We start from the raw sequence: 20,734 nt of genomic DNA on the forward strand, positions 1-20,734 counted from the left end.
GCCATCTCCATCTCTGTATGGGTAATCACTGTTAATCATTTAAGTCTCAGCTCATAGGTTAAAAAAACAAACCCAAAACAACTAAGTGTTCTAACATATCAAATCATGCAGGAGAGAAGGATGAATTTGCATAACTGGATATTTATATTTCCTATCACTCAAACACTACATAATATATATTCAGGTAATTTCAAAAACAATTTTGTGTGAATTGGAAGTTGTCTGTGTTGCCCTTTCTGTGTAATGTTGTTTATTATGCCTTACTTCTTTACTGTTTCCTTTCTCTGTATTATCCAAAATAACCTATATTTTTCAATAAAAGGAATCCTGAACATCTTTCCTGTTGAATATTCTATTGCCACTTTATCTCCCTGCATCAGAAGATAATGCAGTGTTAGTGCTACTCAATCAGCAACATTAACAAAGGAATTCCTTGACTGCCTTCTCTGTTTCCTGTCACTATTCTTTGACACTCCCAGAAGGGGAAGGAAGGAAGCAATTGAGGCCTAGTTGGATGTGTCTCTTAAGTATTGGCTATACAAGCTGAGCATGTTGGGATAACTAATGACTAAATGTGTGTGTTTGTGAGAGAGAGAGAGAATAGTCTAAATGTCAGGCTTAGTTTAAACGTCCTATATTGTTGGGGGGGGGGGGGGGGGAGTGAGATTTACATGGCTTCTTTGATGATAAAGCAGGCTGAGGTACTATATAAATACTGTGGATATATATTAAAATGCTCAATCAACAGAAATGCACACAGCCTGTGTTCAGTGCTTTTAAACAAGCCGGCAGGACTTCCGTATGGTTGTGATGTCCCACATAATTTCAGGGATCATAAAGGCTCTTCTGTAGTGGAATTAACATATTCATATGCATACTTATCGTGTTGGCCCAACGGTAAATTAAAACATAAAATACATAGCTTAAAATTCGGAAAAATTCATTTGTTGATCGAAATAAGAAAAATACTTAAATTGACATTATGTAAAACATGCCATATTTATTTATGACGATTGCTAAACAAGTAAGATATGTTCTACTTAAAACGTGTCACTTCACACTACACACGTAATCCTCGCTCCATCGCACATTTAATCAGATTTAATCAAGGAGGAGGCGGTCTATTTATCGGTTTATTATATCGTCACATTATCCGATATTCAATAGTTAATTTCAAAGTCAATATTGCCCGATAGAAAGAGATGCAACAGAGAAAAAAATTATACTCACAATCACATGCTGGCTGCTTTGCTGTTAAGTGTATTTTATGGTTTCTCTCATTCAGTTGCAATAATGCTATTGTGTTTATATCAGCCGTATGGTCATGGTAGGCATACACGCCGCTATCGCCACCAAATGCTCACCAAGAAGAGCAGACAGGGCTTTTTTGGGAGGGGTTTCAGACAGAGGGTGAATGCAGGTATATTCAGACAGTATGAGAAAAATACAACATGAATATTAAATGTTGTAAACCAGTTCTTTAGAAACCCTCAACGCAAGTATGTGAACCTTAAAATGACCTAAATGTGGGACCTCTTCTTCCAGATACTCTTATAGGTGCAGACATGAGAGGGGATGAAAGATGGATGGACGAAGGAAAAACGTATCATTATGGAGAGCTCTATTCATAAACAGTGATGACAGGTCATTTTTCTTGCACTACTGATTGGAGGACGGATGAGTCTGGCAGTCACATAAGACCAGGATCCCACTCATTATCACAGGCTCTCAACTGTTCTGTCACTTTTGATTTTACACACCACGCTTTGACTTTTCACACATTGGGGAACTGCCTTCGGCTTGGTAAAAGTTCAGCGCACCTTGATGTGTTAACACGTGCTGCAGACAGTTAAGTCTCACCTCACCCTTGCCTGCATCAACCCTCCACATCAAAGCTGCATGCTGAAAACAATGCTCCATTCTTCTTTGGTGTCTTTCTTTCAATTCAATCTTTCGTCTCCATGTCGGGGATCTTAAATCTCCTTCCACTTTCAGTTTTTACAGTCACATTATACCACCATCCAATCTGTCTGAGGGCTAGAAAAAGTCATTATTCTTACACTCGTGGTAAAAACAGGCCATTTATATTGATTGTTGTGGTCAATACAAACCAGTGGGGCTATTGATCCTACTTTTCTCTGTCTGTATAAAGTCATTATTCTTTATAGAGGTTCTTAGTTTTTTTTTTTTTTTTTTTTTGCTTGTTCCTTTGAGAGGAAAAACGAAATCTTCACTAGTCACCACTTTTGCACTGGTTTCGAAGAGTCTTGTCTTTTTGTTGTTGTTGTTGTTTTTTTTGTTTTTTTAGGCACCCCTTTAACTGAATTATTTATCTTGTGCTGAAGTTCCAGTGCCAAGCAGCAAGTCACTCTGTCTAAATGTTGTCATCTACTGCCATCTAGTGGTTGTGTGAGGCTCACATCTGGTGATGGGTGTGTCAGTGAAATGGCTGGTTTGATTTTGGGGTTCTAATGAATCTTTTGAATATATTTTTATCATCTTGCACCCCCAAAACAACATATTGAGTTTTATTTTATACATTTTTTCAGTGCTACGCCCAAGTTTTACAGTAGATACAGAAAATCACTTGCGAAAAAAACTCATCACCACCCAGACTGTCAAACGAGTTCATTGGTATGATTTGTAGTAAGATGCAGGATGTGAACACAACTGTGGAAATTGCCTCTTTACATTTTGAACTTGATACCGGAGACTGCAGATTTGTTCAGGAGGCTCAGCTCACGTCCTTCCCTCACAGAAACTCATTGTAATTTGAGTCTGCCTTGCAGCTGTTTCTCCCTCTCAAACAACCTTGGATGCAGTTTCTCATCTGCTTCAGAGGCTGTCAAATGTCATTTCCCTTTGGTTTCCAGCTCACTTTGAAAATCTTATTTTCTTACTTGGGCCACCAATGGGAGGCGCTCATTGCCTTTAGGTTTATTATGTCAGAAGCCCCTGCCTAGACCCACAACCTTTTTCCGCCAAATTCCATCAGCAGACTTGCAGCTCTCTGAAATCTGGAAAGTATTAAACAACCTGCTGGTGGAGGGGAGGGGGTGGGGAGGTAAGGGGAAGGTGGGGGGCGGATGAAGAAGGGAGAGAGGGGAAGTAAAAAGTGGGGGATGGGGGAGAAAAGGAACAGAATACAAAATTGTTCATATACCGCCCTTTGCCTGTCTCTGCTCTCTTTCCCCTCCCACACACACACACACACACACACACACACACACACACACACACACACACACACACACACACACATTGGTGAGCTCCCCCTCAAATAAATCCAGACCACTCCCCAAGCAGCTCCAGCATTTTTCTTTTATGTTCGCAGCAGTATTTTGACTTTCTCTTTTTTTTAATGGACCATAAACAAACAGCCATTTCTGCTGTGTAGTTCTGCACTGAGAAGGAGAAGGGGGAGTGTGTGGGTGTGGTGTATGGTGTGTGTATTAAAGAGTGTGTGGAGTTTTTTGGTGGCACAGAACTAGAAAAACGACTGCCACGGATGGTCCAAAGCCCCAACTGTGTCTGTGGTTGGACGCAAAAATGAAAAACTGGATGGCGTCCAGACATCCTTTCCCATGCTTTTATACACACATATGTCTGACCAAATGTATGCACAGAATCTGGGAGGGCATAATTCACCCTAGTGAGAAGGTCCGCCCATAAGAAGATGCATAGAATCTGAATCGTACCAAGTTTGTTTCAAGCAAGAAATGTTCCAGGGAGTAAGATCTGTCTTCACTGTTGCGTGTCAGTGCATACGTTGATGTATTTATTTTAAATGTTCTTTTCTTTCATTCTGCAAAGATAAAGTTTGACTCCATTTCAAATGTTATAAGCATCGATGACCATCATGCATATTTGTTAGTCATTCAGTAAAGACAATTCTCCTTGGCTGTCTTTCTATTGATTAAATCTCAACACTTATTGCCAGAGTCATTTATCTTCGCCTTTTTAAATGCTCTTCATCGACCTTTCCTTCAGTCTGCCAAGTAACCAAACACATTCTAAAACAGTCAAAATAACAAATGTTATTGTTGGATTTTTCCCCTATATGTGTCCTCAAAGATAGGCTGAGGTATTTCTCTAGGAGTGCAAGACACAGCACTACGGATATCGGTGTTAACAGGAGCAGCGAACATAAACATTCCAGTACCCAGAGTTGACCTCCTGACCTCTAAACCCTGGAACTGCAGGAGACCACACACACGTGGTGGGAGGAGGAGTGGGGAGTACGCGGAACGTCTCCGGTGTCCTTGCCTTAAAGAGCTTCAGATGCCTGTGCTGAAGATTGTGAAAAATTAGCCCATCCTCTTAACATAAGTGCGGTCTTCCCCACGCAGGAATTGCTGCAGGTATGTCAGAATGTGCATATATGGCTTTCTCACATGGAAAAGTCATTCTATGGGAAAAATACAGCTCCTAGTTCTTGTTCTCCCCTCAGTTGTTGAGCAATGCACAGCATGAATCTGGAGATTGTGTCATAGCCTTTTTGGGCTAGACTTCAGCGCTTAAATGTGTTTTTCCGTCTAGCACAACCACAATTGCAAAATCAGCCTTCAGCTCAGCAGACTGAAACCATGCATTCAAACAACGTTTTATTGTTTTTGTTTTGATATTAATGAACAAACAAAAATGTTCTTGGCGATCATTAAATCAACTTCTACCACAATTCTGCATCGAACATTTTGCACTAAAATCCGAACACGGAGGACTCATTTTTGCCATAAGCACAAAGACCATGATTCATGCCTTCATTTTCCATTCTTTCCTTGTGTCCGTGCGGTGCTGTGCTAACCCTGTCTCACTCATCTGAAGAGAAAAGCGGTTCCTGCAGCCATGTGTGTCCCCAGGAGATGGCCTGGCCTGCACTCAGCCATGACCACATAGAATAGGGCTGGGGGCCTCTGCTGCTCTCTACCCCTCAAGTCTGCCAGAGGCTGCCTCTCTTCCGAGGCCTGTCCACGGCTGGCTGACATTGAAGGAAGGAGAGCACTTTATACCCCCACACATAATACACTCCTCCCTAAACTCACACCTTTAGGCTGCTGTGAAATATAAACTTTCACACACAAACATTTAAAGCAATTATTGTCAAAATAAAGTTAATTTTAAGTTAACGCAGTGCAAACCTGATCTTATGTAGATATTACCCGTCAGAATCAGATGGACTGGACATTAAACATACTTTAGCCTGCCACCTCCCTAAGTCTGTGTTATCTCCAACTGAGCCCATGTGTGAGCATTCAAAGCAAGCGGGTGGTCGTGTTGGTAATGTTCTATCATGCGGCTCATGCGAAACCACCATCTGAGGGTGAAGAAGAAGGGGGATTTACATTAAGATGGTCACAAAAATGTCTAAGCAGAGAGACGTCAAGATCTGGTAACGCCTGTCGGTATGGACTCATTTCGTTAGAGAAACTCAAGGAATGGAAAGAGACTCAGTTGTTTATGACCAAATTATAAAACGGCTATATAACTGCGGCATTATCTGCATCATGTCCTGCATCCTGCACACTCTACGAAAGCGTAAGCAGAAACACGTCCCACATGAATAACCTGCGAACGTACGCACAAACGTACTTATTTCATCTTAAACCATGATGTTTACCCATAAACATAACCAAGTAGTTTTGTTTGAAACTGAGTAGTTGGCAATGAGAACAGGGCGTTAAATGACCTTCACATGACACTTGAAATGTCCTTAAAAGTGGCATGACTTCCCATGAGATCATGTTGTGAGAAAAATAACTTATTCTCCGTTTATCTCTGAATGCATTTTATTGGTGGGAACAGTCAATTTATCAGTAAACCCAGGATTGATTAAAGCGGCTTAAGATGTTGATCACACAGTGAGGCTATCCTTGCCAACATTTGGCACCATTCCAACAAAGGCTGTATGTCCATACAATGCCCTCCTTGTTTAGTAGACACTGCATGCCCACTGTGGTGCAAAATACTCTAAACTGACAAGGAAGTAGGGATCAAAAGGGTCACTCCCCATAGGCCAGCTTTAAACTTTGACCTTCCAGTTCTTCTTCAGCTTAATCTTCCCTCTCTCCTGACAAAATGAGTAATACATGTGCCACTCATTCACTGCTATGGCAGAGGGAACTGAAGGACAGTCTCACAGATTGATGCCTGATGATGATCTGGAAATAAGTGGTTCCTTTTGTCCAACACATTTCATTCATTAAGCACCATCTTCTCTTCATCTCAAGTTATTTTTCTGAATATATATTACCCTTGCATGTAGAAAGTAAATGTCTCAACATATCTGTTTTTCATCAAAACTAATTTTTAAACTTTTAAATCGACTTGAGCATATATATATTACTATATATTACTTTGGAAATGTAACTTTTTTTGCACTCATAAGCTAGTGACGACACCAAGATATGCAACTCAGAACCTATGACATCACCTCAAAATTCTTTTGACTTAACGTCTATATTAAGGGGTATTTAAACTGCTCCTCATTCACTTCTGACTTCATACTTGGTCGGCAGGGATGAGAGGCTGTGTTCAGCTCTCCATGCATGCTTCTGACAGCTTTAGAAAACACAATGTACGCTCTATATTGACTAAACCTGAGTGATTTCATAGTCCACCCGCTAATATCAGCTCTGAAAGAACCAATCAGACAGACTTTCCATGACACTCTATCACCTTCCTGTTTTCATGCAGTTTCATACGCAACCTCCACTAGTGGAAACTGCAGTAGTTTAAAGGCTCATTCACTTCCCTCAAATATCAACAGCATCATAAATCAGGGTGTGTCTAGAGATAGAAAACAGCACCAGGGTGAAGAATCCCAGAGATCCATGTGGAGAGATGACTTTAAAACTTAGTGTACACTGGGTGTTGGTCCTCCATTTAACAACTCCGTCATCCAGTTTATGCTCCCCTCCCTCTGGCCATGGTTCCCTCAGGGCTGAGCTGGAGAGGAGAGGGGGAAAAGTCCGGCCGATGCTGGCTCTCTTCACAGTCTTGCAGGCCAGGCTCTGACTCTCCTCCTCCTCCTGCTCTGAGTTTGCACAGCCAGAGACAGCAGATCATAAACAGATGTATTGTGTGTTTGTTTCTCTGTTGGGTTCTGTATGCTTATTTTATTTTCTCTGATTACTCAAAGATTGAATTAGGCTTGATTTACATTTTTTCTTCAATAAAACAATTAAGCAATTAGTTTTATGAATTAAAAAACTTATGCTGACTGAAGAAGAGGATTGTGTGCAGAGTGATTTGTAAAGAGTTCTCAAAGTAAAAAAGGAAGAAAAGAAATCAGCATAGAGAGTCTATACAAGCTGCAACTACAGTATTTCCAAATGTTTACATCTTGGAAATTCACCCTTGAAGATGTTTCTGCTCTATGTTGAATAACAGAAGTCAGAAAATAAGACAATACAGAAGTGGTAATTGCTTATACAGTGCTAGTGTTAATGTTCACTCAAATAATGGATTAAAACCAGTGTCTAAAACAGCACATTACAAATATTTGATCTCTTAAACGACCTTAACATTCTCACATCTGCCATGAGACATTTTTCTTTCACGCTTGAAATTGAAAATCTGTCTGCTGTGTTTATTTTAAATGTAAACACTCAATATGACGCTTCTCATGTGATGTTAAGGCGTGTTTGACTTGCCTTGAGCTAGCAAGACTCAGCTGAGCATGAGGCCATCTCCTGGCTTTCCTGTATCAGACAATTGCCTTTTGGCGGTGTATCTAGCATGGTAAAGCCTGGTTAAAGCCCTCCCCACCCTTTCCATCTGTAGCTATTTACTTTGATTGACAGCTAACTGGGGTGCTCAAAAAGAGGCAAAGAAGGCTGTACCAGATTCATTTCAAGTGAAGCACTGCATCATTCACACCACAATCTCAAGAAAAATGTCATGTTTACAGCGAGAACCGCAAGCTTTGTGTGAGCGGGGCACACGTATGCGTGTGTGTGTTCAGGAATGCTAGGGTGCTTATGTGGGTGTTTGACGGACTCGGTGAGCAACATTGGGGTTGGACAAAATGTGAATCAGAGCAGGGTGGAACAAATAAAAGAGAAATGGTTAAGTAATCATTCAAATCAGTTTTTTTCCCTCTATTCCCATGCTGCATGCTCCAGCTGTGCTGTGCTTTAGGGCCAGTCAGGAAGTGTTGGGATGGGAGTGTGTGGGGTAGAGGCAGGGTGAGGTCATCGTGCAGTTGACCCCTTGGGATGGGAGGGGAGAGGAGAGACACTCAGCTCACTGTCACAGCTCTATCTATTCATTCTTAACCATATTGTTAACTGAGCCCTTCATCAGCAACATATAGTATACTCCATGGCTACATCTGGAACGCCGCACAGTGCTGCCATTTTGAACACTATCAAACACTGACCCCCCTCTTTCAGACATATGCCCATGCACACAGACATGCATAGTGAGAGTGAGTCACCCACAGAGCTGTAGGCATGTTTAGAGACCAGTGTGTGTGAGTCCTGGCCCTGCGTGCTTGGGATGCCTTGGGTGTGACCAGGGTGGCCTGCAGTGTGTGTGTGTGTGTGTGTGTGTGTGTGTGTGTGTGTGTGTGTGTGTGTGTGTGTGTGTGTGTGTGTGTGTGTGTGTGTGTGTGTGTGTGTGTGTGTGTGTGTGTGTGTGTGTGTGTGTGTGTGTGTGTGTGTGTGTGTGTGTGTGTGTGTGTGTGTGTGTTTGTGTGTGTTATGGTTGGTCCAGCTGCCTGTCGTCTGCAGCCTGTCCCATCGGTTCTCACTGAAGGAAAAGAGCCAGCCAGACAGTGACTGAAGCACACAAACAGGGAGGAAAAGCTACTCAATGGAAAGAACTGCTGATAGAATTTGGAATGTCCTGGTCACGAGCAAGAATTATTGGGAATCAAGCACTGGTCATTTAGAGGCGCTGATAATCATTAAGCACAGCTCATTATAATTCTAAATTGGTGAACCACAGAAAGTCAAATTCAATAATGAAACCGAAAGAGCTTAGCGACCTATTAGTCACAGAGATTTTTAGATACGGTGGTAAGATATGAAACAGTTTTACCGTCACCACAGAGGTTCCAGTTTTCCGTGAAGTTTCCAGTCACCCATTGTGCAATAGTAACACTGTAGTTAAGTCTGGTGATTCTCAGGACTTGGCCAGCGCCCTACTCCCTCCTCCCACAACCATGTGTGTAGTTTTTACAGACTGGAGATCTACAAACCCAACCATGACCTCAGAGAATTAAATATTCTCCTTGGAAAACCCCCACATCCCCAAAGTGGCATTTTAGGTTGTCAGCTGCATTGTGATTGTATGTGTAGTTTCTCCGTGTATGTAAGAGAGAGCAACATAGAGAAGGATTTATATGTGGCTTCACTGTTTTCCATGAGCATGCATCTCCAACTTGTGCTTTTTTTTCTTTTGTGTGTGTCGTCAACATGTTTGTACTTATATTTTTACATTTTTAACCCCAAAAGACTGGCATTAGGTCTTGAGGTTGCTCAGCTTTTAACAAGGATGAGGCTGAACTGTAAGCCCGCTGTAATGAGAGCCCAGGTAATTGTTTTGAAAGAGTAACTTTATAATGGAGAGATATAAAAACAACCCCTGTTCTCAATTAAGTCTTTCCATCCCATCCCCCCACGACTGCAAAAGTGGAGAGTTCAATCCAAGCTGCCATGCTATATTTTCTTCTCTGAGTTCACTTACACCATATGTCCAAGGACGAGATTTAATGTAATTTTTCCGCTTGCACGTTCTAAACCTCACTTTGGTCTTAGACTATGGCTGAGGCGTCATTTATAGTCATTCTTCTACAAACACTTTGTTTCAAAATAACACAATAAGAGAAAATACTACAATAAAATAAAACATGTTGAGAATGTATATTTCTCTTGTTACACTCCTTGTTGTTTTTGACCCCACCCAACATTTATTTTGTCGTGAAAGGGCGAAATTCATTACATAAAGGAACTTAGCAGAACACATGTTTTTAAACACTCACATCGGTGGGGGAACAGGCTATGGTCTCATCTGGAATGCATTAAGCATAACAATACATCTCAACGTCTCTCATCACTCTGGATCAAGAGCGAGGTTAGGCTGGGATAGGAGTGGGTGGGATCTGCTATGTCTTAAGTCCTGCTGGAGCAGTATAGGCTGCTGTAGTCTGTAACGATCAAGCTGTTCTTCCTGTGCCCTCTTTCATATATGTGAATAATGTGCAATTTGGGGGAGGACACTTTTTCATTTTATTTGCCGTTAGGTTCAAGTGATAATCTTTAAGATCTGTGTTTTATGGGGATTTTGGACACATCTTTCATGATAAGCGATGACTGCAGTTTTGTCTACAAGATATTATCTCGCAATCAAACAACATTGCCAACATTTTGACACATTTAGATTTTTCTCTGATTAAGTGTTTGTTTCTATAGCAAGAGACTTTTCTGTTTCTTGATTATTACTTTTTCAGTAACCTACCCAACTGCTTTTCTGTTTATTCCAATCTAATTGTGTTCTGTACATTCCCTATTGTGTAGAGCAGCTTTTGTTCTTGGGGTAGGCTACTTGGCATTCATGAAGTTATCACTACGACAATGTATAAATCATGAAAAGGGAGTAACAAGACTATACAACAACCACAGCCATGCTAACTGCTCTGTGATGCTGTACTTGAGTGGTGTTTAGGGCTAAATGTTAATGTCATGTTGATGCCCATAATGGTACCACTGCAACCATCTTTTATTGTTATTATTTCATTCTTAGTTTAGAATGTTAGCACGTTAACATTTACATCTGCACTAAAGACAAAGTACAGCTCAGGCCAATGAGAATGGCATGAGTTTTGGGTTTCTTCTAGAACATGGGTCCAGCCATCTCTGTACCATTATTGAATATGGGGAATGACTGTAAGGCATTGTAGCAGCACTTTCTACAGCTATATATAAAAGTATAGTTGTGAAATCACAATCTGATGGCTTATTTAAAGGCACAGTTTTGGAATATGGGCTGTGTACATTTCTCTGTGGATTGTTTGTTTTCATATTTTCATATTGTACGTCTACCTGCTTTATAATAAAAAAAGAATAACAGTGTCAAACTGCTAGTGTTGATAGAGGAAAATTCATCCTCTGGCTTTACAAAACTGCCTTGTAATTCATCAAAAAATGGACAAACAAATTTGTCTTTAGAGCCATCCTGGTAGCAATAATGTCATAGTATTGGTATCAAAATGCTGAACTGTGTGTTGTGAATTTATGGATGTTTTTTAGTGTGTGCATCATGTGGATTTGTAGCACGAGCTGGTGCTTCTGTGTCTGCCAGAATGTATCAATCCATCCTCGATTCCTCGCCTCCTCCTTCACTCTTCCACTGAGAGAAGCTGTCACTGGGTTCTTTGCAGATCATGTGTGAGTGGATGCTTTGGCTGCAGAGCAGACTGATGCCGACGGATGCTCACACACACACACACACACACACACACACACACACACACACACACACACACACACACACACACACACACACACACACACACACACACACACACACACACACACACACACACACACACACACACACACAAAAACACAACACAGATTTTTTTGCTCCAAGTTAGGCTTTACAGCATGGCCACAGTTTCCTATGGCTAGGCCACTAGACAGTATAGGCTAGCAATTGCTGTTTTTGTGTATCACCACATTTCCCAATGGCAACCAAGACTGACCGTCTATCTTCTTCTGCAATTACCATCAGGAAACCAAAACACCAGAAATTTTATGGATTCCATTATTTAGTTTGGTTTTAAGTATCAGCAGCCAGATGGCTCATTACTCAAGCAGTAAGATCTAGACAGAGATCAAACTATAACTTGTTCAGCAGCATGCTTAAGGATGGCCTTATTTATTATTTTGCTTCATTTCTTTCTCACAATACAAGCTAGCCCTTTGCTAGTTGTCCTAAAGCTATTAATCACTTGACTCATCTCTGTTTTACACAGACTTAATAATGGTCAGTGCCATACATGTGGTATAAAAACCTCCTTACTACCCCAGGGTGAGGAGCTGCACTCACCATTGTTAATCATGTAAACACATCTTTCTGCAGAGAGTAAATGAGCTCCATGCTAGGTGTTTACATTGACCTATCATGACCTTTGAACGCAGAAACATAACTGTATATCACTTCTACAAAGCTACAACAAATAAATACCTTAGATAATGCACTTAATAGGCAGTAAGTCAGCTCCTTATTCTCCAGTGCTGGCAACACCAGAGGCAAAAACATATTTTTGGGGGGATATTGGGATATAAATAGGATTTTTGGGTATATATTTTTGGGGTCCTCTTTCAGACTAGTGGAAATAACTCACCAAATGTTAGCATTAGATAATGCCTCAAGTGCATATTAGAACCTAACATTTCATAAAACTTACATATATAATGTATAAAATATTTGTCTTAATGTAAGTAAACAATTGCAGATGTGCATGGTGATATCTACTAGTTACATTTCATACCCTATTCACCTGTAATGTATTGCAAAATGTATGAATTTCACAATACAATACAATACTTACTTTAAAGCTGTTTTCTCAAAATTAGATTTTTTTAACTGTGAGCCAGGAATCTACATTTCAGTAGCATGCACATACACAAAACTTCCCAGTTTAATTCCTATCTATATACCGAAGGTTTTTACAGAGGGGTCTGTCATATATCATTCATAGCCATAATGTTGTATTCCTAAAAACATGGTGAAAATGGTTTTTTTTAAGGCTGTTGACAGTATTTTCTTATTCATAGAGTGATAAAAAAGATATCCAAAATCCCCTCTGTAACAACCTTTCAGTCTAATATGTCAATAAAATACAACAATAACTTTGAACTTGCCTTCATCCAATGTTCACATTTTTGTTCTAGAAATATATGCAATTCAACACGTACTTAATGAGATAATGCTCCATTTGCATATGTAAGCATAACATTTCAGAACAAGTACAAATACTTAAAAATATTTGTCTTAATTTAGGTAATAAACTGGTGAGGTTCCCTGGTGATATTATTTAAAAAGGTTACTCCTGTAGTGTCTCCCCTTTAGGAAAGAAAACATTCATGGCACATACCTATCTTTACATAAAGTTGGAATTGGCAGCCTGTAAAGGAAGTGCTGCACTGTTAGCTGCTTGAAAAAGATAGCATAGCAGCAGGAATAAGGGAACCACTGATAACAAGAGGACAAGAATTATTTTCTTCTCTAGGAGTTGAAGGGGATTTTAGCTGCATATGAATCATATGACCATGAGTGTTTGTTCAGACATATTTGATTGGAATTAAAAATATCTGGCATGGAGTCTGATGCAGCATAAATATTTATCCGTGGATAACAGTGTAGTGAGAACTGTGTAGAAATGAGAGCAGCAAGGCGATTCAAATTGAATTCTTTCATAGCTTTTATTGCCTCATTCCAAACCCCTGAGGCCAGTATCGCTCTGATTCGAAGCAAGAGTTTGTATGCTGGTCTTGCCTGTTGGGATGTGTGTGCTGATGACATCGACTCCAACAGGAAGCCAGGGGCTAATGATTAGCACATGTTTAGGACCACTAGGGTGCCACAATCTGGAGTTAGTCATGCCGTATGTCTCTGATTTATTTGGTTGTTGATTCTTCACAGGGAGGGAAAGGCTCATTTCTAAAGGGAAAGAAACAAGGCCCTCTCCCCTCTGTAACATCTTGGCCTGCTTTATCTGATTTAGGTCCCAACCAATGAAGATCTTCAGCTCAGTCACGGTCCATTTTGGAGCTTCAGAGTTTAAAATGGGAGAGGTGAGACGGGACATGCACAGCACGGATGCTCTTATGCTATCCTGCTTACACTTGCGCACAGATGAGCTGCAGAAATTACAGTTGGAGGCCCAGCCATTTATTTGAAGCCAGTGATAGAATCTGGTCTTTTTGTGTGTGTGCACTTGTGAATGTTGACGGCCCATGTAAACATTCAGTGTAGTATCAGTGTTACTGTGTGTGAACAATCTAACATGGCCTTGCTAAGTGTGCAATCCTTTAACGTATGGAGGGCTCGTCTCCAGCTCCTCCTGCATGGTCTGTGGGATGTTATCTGATAGTCACTAAGTGGCGAAACACAAACACGAAGAGCCGCAACAGAGAGGCCAGTTTAGTCCTGAGGATCGGGCAGCAAAAAGGAAAGAGATGTACACATCCTGGAAAGCAATGCATCTGGCGAGAGGAATGTTGCTGTCTATGGTTTCAAAGTGTCCTGAGTGATGTATTTGACACTGAATTTTGATCAAAACTGGCCACAACACAATCAGGCCAAACTAACACAAACTATAACAAAAGCTTAAAGTTCTGTGAGCAGCTGTGTGCAGAGTAGATCTCAATGTTCTCCAGCTGTCGTGATTCAGAGATATCCAGTGAGATATCCTAAGGATTTTTTTTTTAATGGACAGGCGTTGTCAGCTAACATTTGACCAGATTGACATCAGAGCTTTAGTGTTTCCTCTTGTTTTGGCAGTGGCTTCCATAGGTGAAGGAGCACTGAGGCGTTCCACCATTCCTTCATATTCCCACAAGTAAAATTGACTGGCCAGCTGTTCCACTAAGACGTCCTCCAAACAGCCAAGCCAGGGTTGTGTCCAAAGCCACAACCTAATCCCTAATTGTCTCACCCTTCCCTCAGTCCTGTGTTTGCTATTGGAGCTGGAGCAGTGCAAAAGACTCATTTGGCCACTTCGGCAGCCCAGTACTGTATACCAGGGCTGGGCTTAAACTGAGGCTGACTCATTGTGTCACAAAACAGCAGACTATTCCAGTAACACTCCTCAAATATAATGCAAGCCCTGACTTGACTTTTGATAGGAGCATTAGAATGAGGCTGGCCTTTTGTGGTTTTTGAATAAACAAATAAAAAACTGGCATAATTGGCATCGAAGCCAAAAAGAAAACTGAAAGTTAGCACTCAGCTTGACTCCCGGCCTTAAACACTCAAGTCCAATGCATAAACATTGGTGTAATTATAGATTCTGATTGCAATTTTAACAGCCAATAACAAAATCAAAATAGTATCATTGTAAGAATAGAGGATTCATGTTAAATAAAAATGTTTTCCAATAAAATCATCACTTAGTGTTTCATAGCATTACAATTAGTATTTTCATTAAATAACAGTGAAATCACCATGACGCCTCTGTGGTTTTGTTTTGGGTCAGCTGTTTTTCCTCGAGGTACCGCATTATCTGCACTGCAGCTCTATTACACAACCCTATGAGGTCCATTTAGGGAAAAGGAACTAAACAAAATAACCAGTTTTCGAAAATAGCTCACCTGGTGAATCCCTCAATGGAGAGGGGTGTGTCGGGTTTAAATTTCAACTGCAACTTTGCCACAATGGCCGTAACTATAGTTACTGCGGGTGAGCTGCTCCTGCCTGTGTGCTTTGTAATCCCACACCTTCAAAAGAAGAAGAGAAAAGGAGCTCTGTGTTTTCATTTAATGGGCTTCGGGGCAGGGGGGGGGTTCAATGGTTTTGGATGGTTTTCAGCCATACCTGTGTAAGAAAGATCAGAACTCTTCATGGTTGAGGTTGAGCTACAGTATTACTGACAGCATAAAGTAATCTGTAATGCATGCAGGGTAAGGTGAGAGAAATACAAAGGCGTTTCATACTGAGATAATTATGACAAAACTTTATGAGGTGGTATGTGTACGTTTTTAGTAATGTTATCATATATCTTACTGTAATATGAGTGCATTCTCACAGTTTAATAGAATGAAGCTGCAGTAAAGAAAGGGTGGGGCACTTTGTTGCACATTGCAGTGACACTTCATTTCCCGAGGAATGTATCACAGATGCTGTATTATGAGACAACAGCAACCGAATGGCTTTAAAATCTCAAGGTCTTTATTGTTGTTATTCCGTACTTCACTGTTGTGAGTAACGGTGCAGGTTTGTGTGTGAAGCATCCTCTGATTAAAGAGGAGTGTGAGACCACTGTGACATTTACAGTCTCCACTCACACTTGCTCCAGGCAAGGCAACCAGGTTTGACTTCTCACCCTGCTGCTGGTGCTGCCTTCCACCTGACCACTGCACCAATTACATCTTCATAAACCGCATCACATCCAGCTGAACTGTGGGCTGATTCTCAAAAAGCTCTCACTCTCTCTCCCTCTCTGTCTCTCTGTCTCTCTCTCTTTCTCTCTGTGCCCCCTTCAACTCTGCCAGGGCTCTCAGCACCGCCTCACCCAGCATCCAACAGCGAGGCTTGGGCAGCAGCTCACAGTTCCTCCCATCGCATGTTTACTAACACAGACCACAGGAATCCACCTGGTGAGCCAAAAGCTGCAAGGGAGAGGAGAGAGAGCGGCACGAGCTGTGCTCTCTTGACTACACCAGCTGATCACAATCACATCTGGACACATCTTTTGTTACTGCTGTTATTTGCATTCTGGTTTGGTTTGTCACTTGTGAGAAAATGGCCTGAGACCATAATGAGGGATGCAGAACCACGGCAGGCTGTGGCTCGGCGATGTTTGTCACTCATCCTTGAATCATGTGTGCATGGAGATCCAAGCGGTTCCATCAATTTAACATGACCCAAACACTGCACTGTGTTAACTCCCTTTGGCACTGGACAAACTCTCCCTTCTCTCTGCAGACGCAGGAGTAAACAGGAGGCCTGCTTCAGACACACACAGGCATTCTGGGCATACCGCGGGGCCTCCAGAGGGCTGGTCTGTTCACATGCACACACACACACACACACACACACACACACACACACACACACACACACACACACACACACACACACACACACACACACACACACACACACACACACACACACACACACACACACACACACACACACACACACACACACACACACACACCATCTGGACAGCACTTCTGGACATGTGTGGTTTATGAAGCTCAGTGTGCACATTTAAGTTCAGCCAGTCAGCGGGTGACTCAGGGCAGCCCATGCACCTTCAACCATCTGGAACAAGGTCATCATCGAGAGTCATTCGGACTGTCAGATTGTTACGATGGATTCAGGTGTGGCCTGTAAAGAAAAAAACATAAACAGAGATGAATGGCCCAGAGGGCTGCAACTGACTATTTTCTCTTTCTAACTGCTGATTATTTCATAGATTCATCGATTTGATTAATTGTTTGGTCTATAAAATGGGTTAAAATTTGCATCCCCATTTCTCTTAGTACAACGTGTCAAGCTGTCTTCAAATGTTTTGTTTTGTCAGCCCAACCCCCAAAATATTCAGTTCAATATGATGTTAATCAGAGAAAAGCAGCAAATCACCATACATTTGTATGCCATTTTTGCATGAAAAAATGATTTTGACAATTAATTGAGAATTATTGTGCTGTCAATTGACTAAATGATTAGTCAACTAATTGTTGCAGCTAAATAGTGAGAATCTTGAGAGGCAAAAACCGGCCTTGAAACATCACAGCTATAAAATGCATATAAAATAACACATTAAATCATAGAATTACTGAGTACCACAGACAGAACATGTCCTCATCGGAATCTGACTGATTATGTCATAATGATGTCTTATAAAAAGGAGAAGTAATGGATGTTTTAGGGCATAAAGGGCTTGTGCGGTTTGCACAATAACAGCGTAGGATTCTCCATACAATCCTGTGGATTTTAGAACAATCCAGATGATAGACTACCACGGGAAGAAGAGGAGAAGAAAGAAAAAAAAGAAAGAAAAAGTTTTTTAGGACGGGCCTCTGGTGACGTGCGGGGCCTATAGGGCGGTGTTTCTCAGGCGGGGAAAGAGTCTGACTGGGGTGTGTGAGCCACATCTGGAATAGTAGCTACAGAGAAAGAAGTCGAGAGAAGCAGAGCCTCGCTGATAACTTTCCTCAACTCTTCACTCCAGCTCTCCCTTTTTTTCCAAGGAAACAAGCGTTATTGCCTATTTTGTAAGTTGGAATTAGGTGTTGGAGTTCCTTTTGTTTTAGTCAGTGAACTGTTTTTTTTTTCATTGACTTTTTTCCCCCACACACACAACAGGACTTCACCCCTGGACTTTAAATCAACTTTGGATTTACTTATATGACGCGAAAACGCAACTGTGACTCTTATGTGTCGGTTTTGCCTGAGATTTAGATCCTCACACTTGCGCGGTAAAGCTTGAGGCGCACGCATGGCGGCACTACGCTGGAATGTTTATCATGCAGATGGCTTGAGGTTTTTTTTCAGCAGCATGCATTGATTAGTCGTGAATCAGCCTTTCTTGTTACTCATATCGACCTCCTCCTTCGCCGAGCATTGCTCTCGAGCTCTTTCACATTATGCAAACACTCATTACTTAAATGAATGTGTTGTAATTAAATCATTCTGGCTTGTAAAATGGATCAAAAAGTTCAATATCGTGAAACTTTGGAGGATCGATTTAGTTCCATTATTGCAGGGTGACTTTAAACTCAACATTGGCCATTTTAGCCCCATCAGGAAGGAATTATAGTCCCTTCCTTCTTTCTTTCTACGTTTGAGTGTAAGGGGATACTTTCACATTGAGGTAAACATTGCGGTTGGTGCGGAACAGACAGACGTGAGGAAGTAGCGCCATCTGGCGTGGAGATGGTCTGATATTGAGCTGCACGCCCTAACGGGATTTTGGAAGGATGGTAAACTCATGTGGATTGTTTCTTTTGTCTTATGTATTCTTCTAGATCGACTTGAAAAATGCTGCTCATCCTGCTCGGAGTGCTTATTTTGCACCTAATCATTCTCATCCTTCTCATTGTGTCGACAGCAGCCAGTGTAAGTTATCCTGTTATTCAATTCACTTTTAATATAAGAAAGAAAAAAAAGTAGAATGGAGGGGCATGAATAATAAGATAACTTCTTTACTGAAGTGATCAATATCTTGTATTGCTGTTGGATATTATCAAAGCTGTGGTGTAGATGCTGCAGTGTATTTAAATGTTTCTGTGTTGTTGTGTTTGCCAGGCCTGGTCTGTAGGTGGAGGTAGGAGCACAGATCTATGGTACAGCTGTACGACAGCTAATGGAGGCTACCACTGCAAGCCGGCCACCAGTGAAGGTTTGTCAGCACTCCTGGAGACACACATGTATTGTTCCTTTATTGCCTTGGGTACGGAAAAGTTCTGAATGTGTTTAAATCCATGCTCTCCATCTGTCTTCTAGATTGGATCCAGGCAGTGCAAGCCCTCATGATCTTGTCGGTGCTCTTCTGCTTCTTCTCCCTCATTGCTTTCTTGTTCCAGCTGTTCAAACTGGTCAAGGGCGGACGCTTCTTCTTCACTGCCATCTTTCAGATCTTGGCGAGTGAGTATGACTTCATCACATGCTGAAGGTCACACCCTTGAGTACAGCTGATGCGGGTGGGGTAGTGAGATCATTCGCTTTTCAGATCCTCCTCACCTCTCTTCTCTTCTCTCCTAGGTGTGTTTGTGATGTGCGCCGCGATCATTTACACCGTGATGAGTCCGGATTATGGATCGGGCACACAATTCGGCTACGCCTATGTGCTGGCCTGGGTTGGTTTCCCTCTCTGTCTTATCAGCGGCCTCATTTATATCGTCCTGAGGAAGAAAGAATGAGAGAGGGAGCAGAGGAGAAAAGAGGAGGGGTAGTTAGGATACCCTTTACAACAACATCGCACTGTGCCTACTGCCCACAGACCATAGACTGACATCCCAACGATACAACAAAAGTGCATATGTCATTAATAACTGTAAACACATAATAGAGACATTTATCACAGTTGGGGATCTTTTTTTGCTGTAATTCTGTATCCATGACATTCTGAGAAATACCACACCTGTTAACTGCTTTGTTAACACTTAGCGTTACTGCAAATGTTTCCCGCAGTGACAAATTGTCTTCAAATTGTGTTTATGAATGTGTTAGAGACATATTTACTTTTGTTGCATGCTGGCACCCACAAATCCATCATGTGTGATAACAAAGACGAGTAACCCTGCCTTGTTTCAGTACAAAGATGTACATAGTGTCTGTGGTTTTTAGACATATTTATAACATTTTTACATACAATTTGTACATAGTGTTGTCAAGTTAACATTGTCATGCTCATTTACGTGATATTACGAGTTTTTTCGTCTCTCACAAATCATGCAGCTGTGCCAAAGATATGTCGCTTAGAGTATCAAGCTTTTTAAAAATTGTCTTTTTTCGTTTTCAAGTGTCAAATGCTTTGATCCACGTCGTGCCTTACTTAGAATATCTGTGATCTTATCGAAGGAAATGAGAAAAAAAAGGAGTCTTAATAAACTCATGAAGTTTTTTTCTGAATTATCATTGTACTTGATATGCCAAATAAACAATATGTTTTGCATTTTGTTATCTAGTTTTGAAAAATGGTGCTTTTTATCTACTATTCTTGAAATGTATAGCCTACTTTGTGTTGCAAGTATGTCGTCCTGTGATTAATTTGCTTTGTACAAACCCCACTTTGCATTTGTGGCAGTATTCTTCTAAATAAACCCTTTCAAATGACTCATTCTTACTGTTGAAAGTTCCAGCCATATGCAGAATACACAGAGGTTGATTGAATGCACTATGGGCAAGTGTACACTTAGTGTTCAAACCACAGTTCTTTTTTTACCGGATATTTTCATTTAATGCTAATTTCACAGGGACAAACACAGCATACATAGGTCATTTACAGTAATTATCCGATGCAGTGTATCTCAGCATTTATAGCTACTGC

At 41.2% G+C, this 20,734-nt stretch overlaps 1 protein-coding gene across 1 annotated transcript; it reads left to right on the top strand.

The window, feature by feature from the left end:
- Window positions 1–17,683: 17,683 nt before the first annotated feature.
- Window positions 17,684–20,521, top strand: LOC310959896 (peripheral myelin protein 22-like). Its single transcript, XM_083931420.1, has 5 exons — window positions 17,684–17,957; window positions 18,711–18,801; window positions 18,991–19,084; window positions 19,189–19,329; window positions 19,447–20,521. Exons 2-5 carry the CDS (start codon window positions 18,724–18,726, stop codon window positions 19,602–19,604), a joined length of 471 nt encoding a protein of 156 aa, XP_083787546.1. The 5' UTR covers window positions 17,684–17,957; window positions 18,711–18,723; the 3' UTR covers window positions 19,605–20,521.
- Window positions 20,522–20,734: the final 213 nt, after the last annotated feature.

Source organism: Echiichthys vipera (genome assembly GCF_963691815.1).
Source record: "Echiichthys vipera genome assembly, chromosome: 17".
NCBI classification, from domain to species: Eukaryota; Metazoa; Chordata; class Actinopteri; order Perciformes; family Trachinidae; genus Echiichthys; species Echiichthys vipera.

Coding starts and splice junctions, on each gene's coding strand:
- LOC310959896 (XM_083931420.1), top strand. CDS start 18,724: ATGCTGCTCATCCTGCTCGGAGTGCTTATTTTGCACCTAATCATTCTC. Junction 18,802..18,990: donor TTGTGTCGACAGCAGCCAGT/GTAAGTTATCCT, acceptor TGTGTTTGCCAG/GCCTGGTCTGTAGGTGGAGG. Junction 19,085..19,188: donor CAAGCCGGCCACCAGTGAAG/GTTTGTCAGCAC, acceptor TCTGTCTTCTAG/ATTGGATCCAGGCAGTGCAA.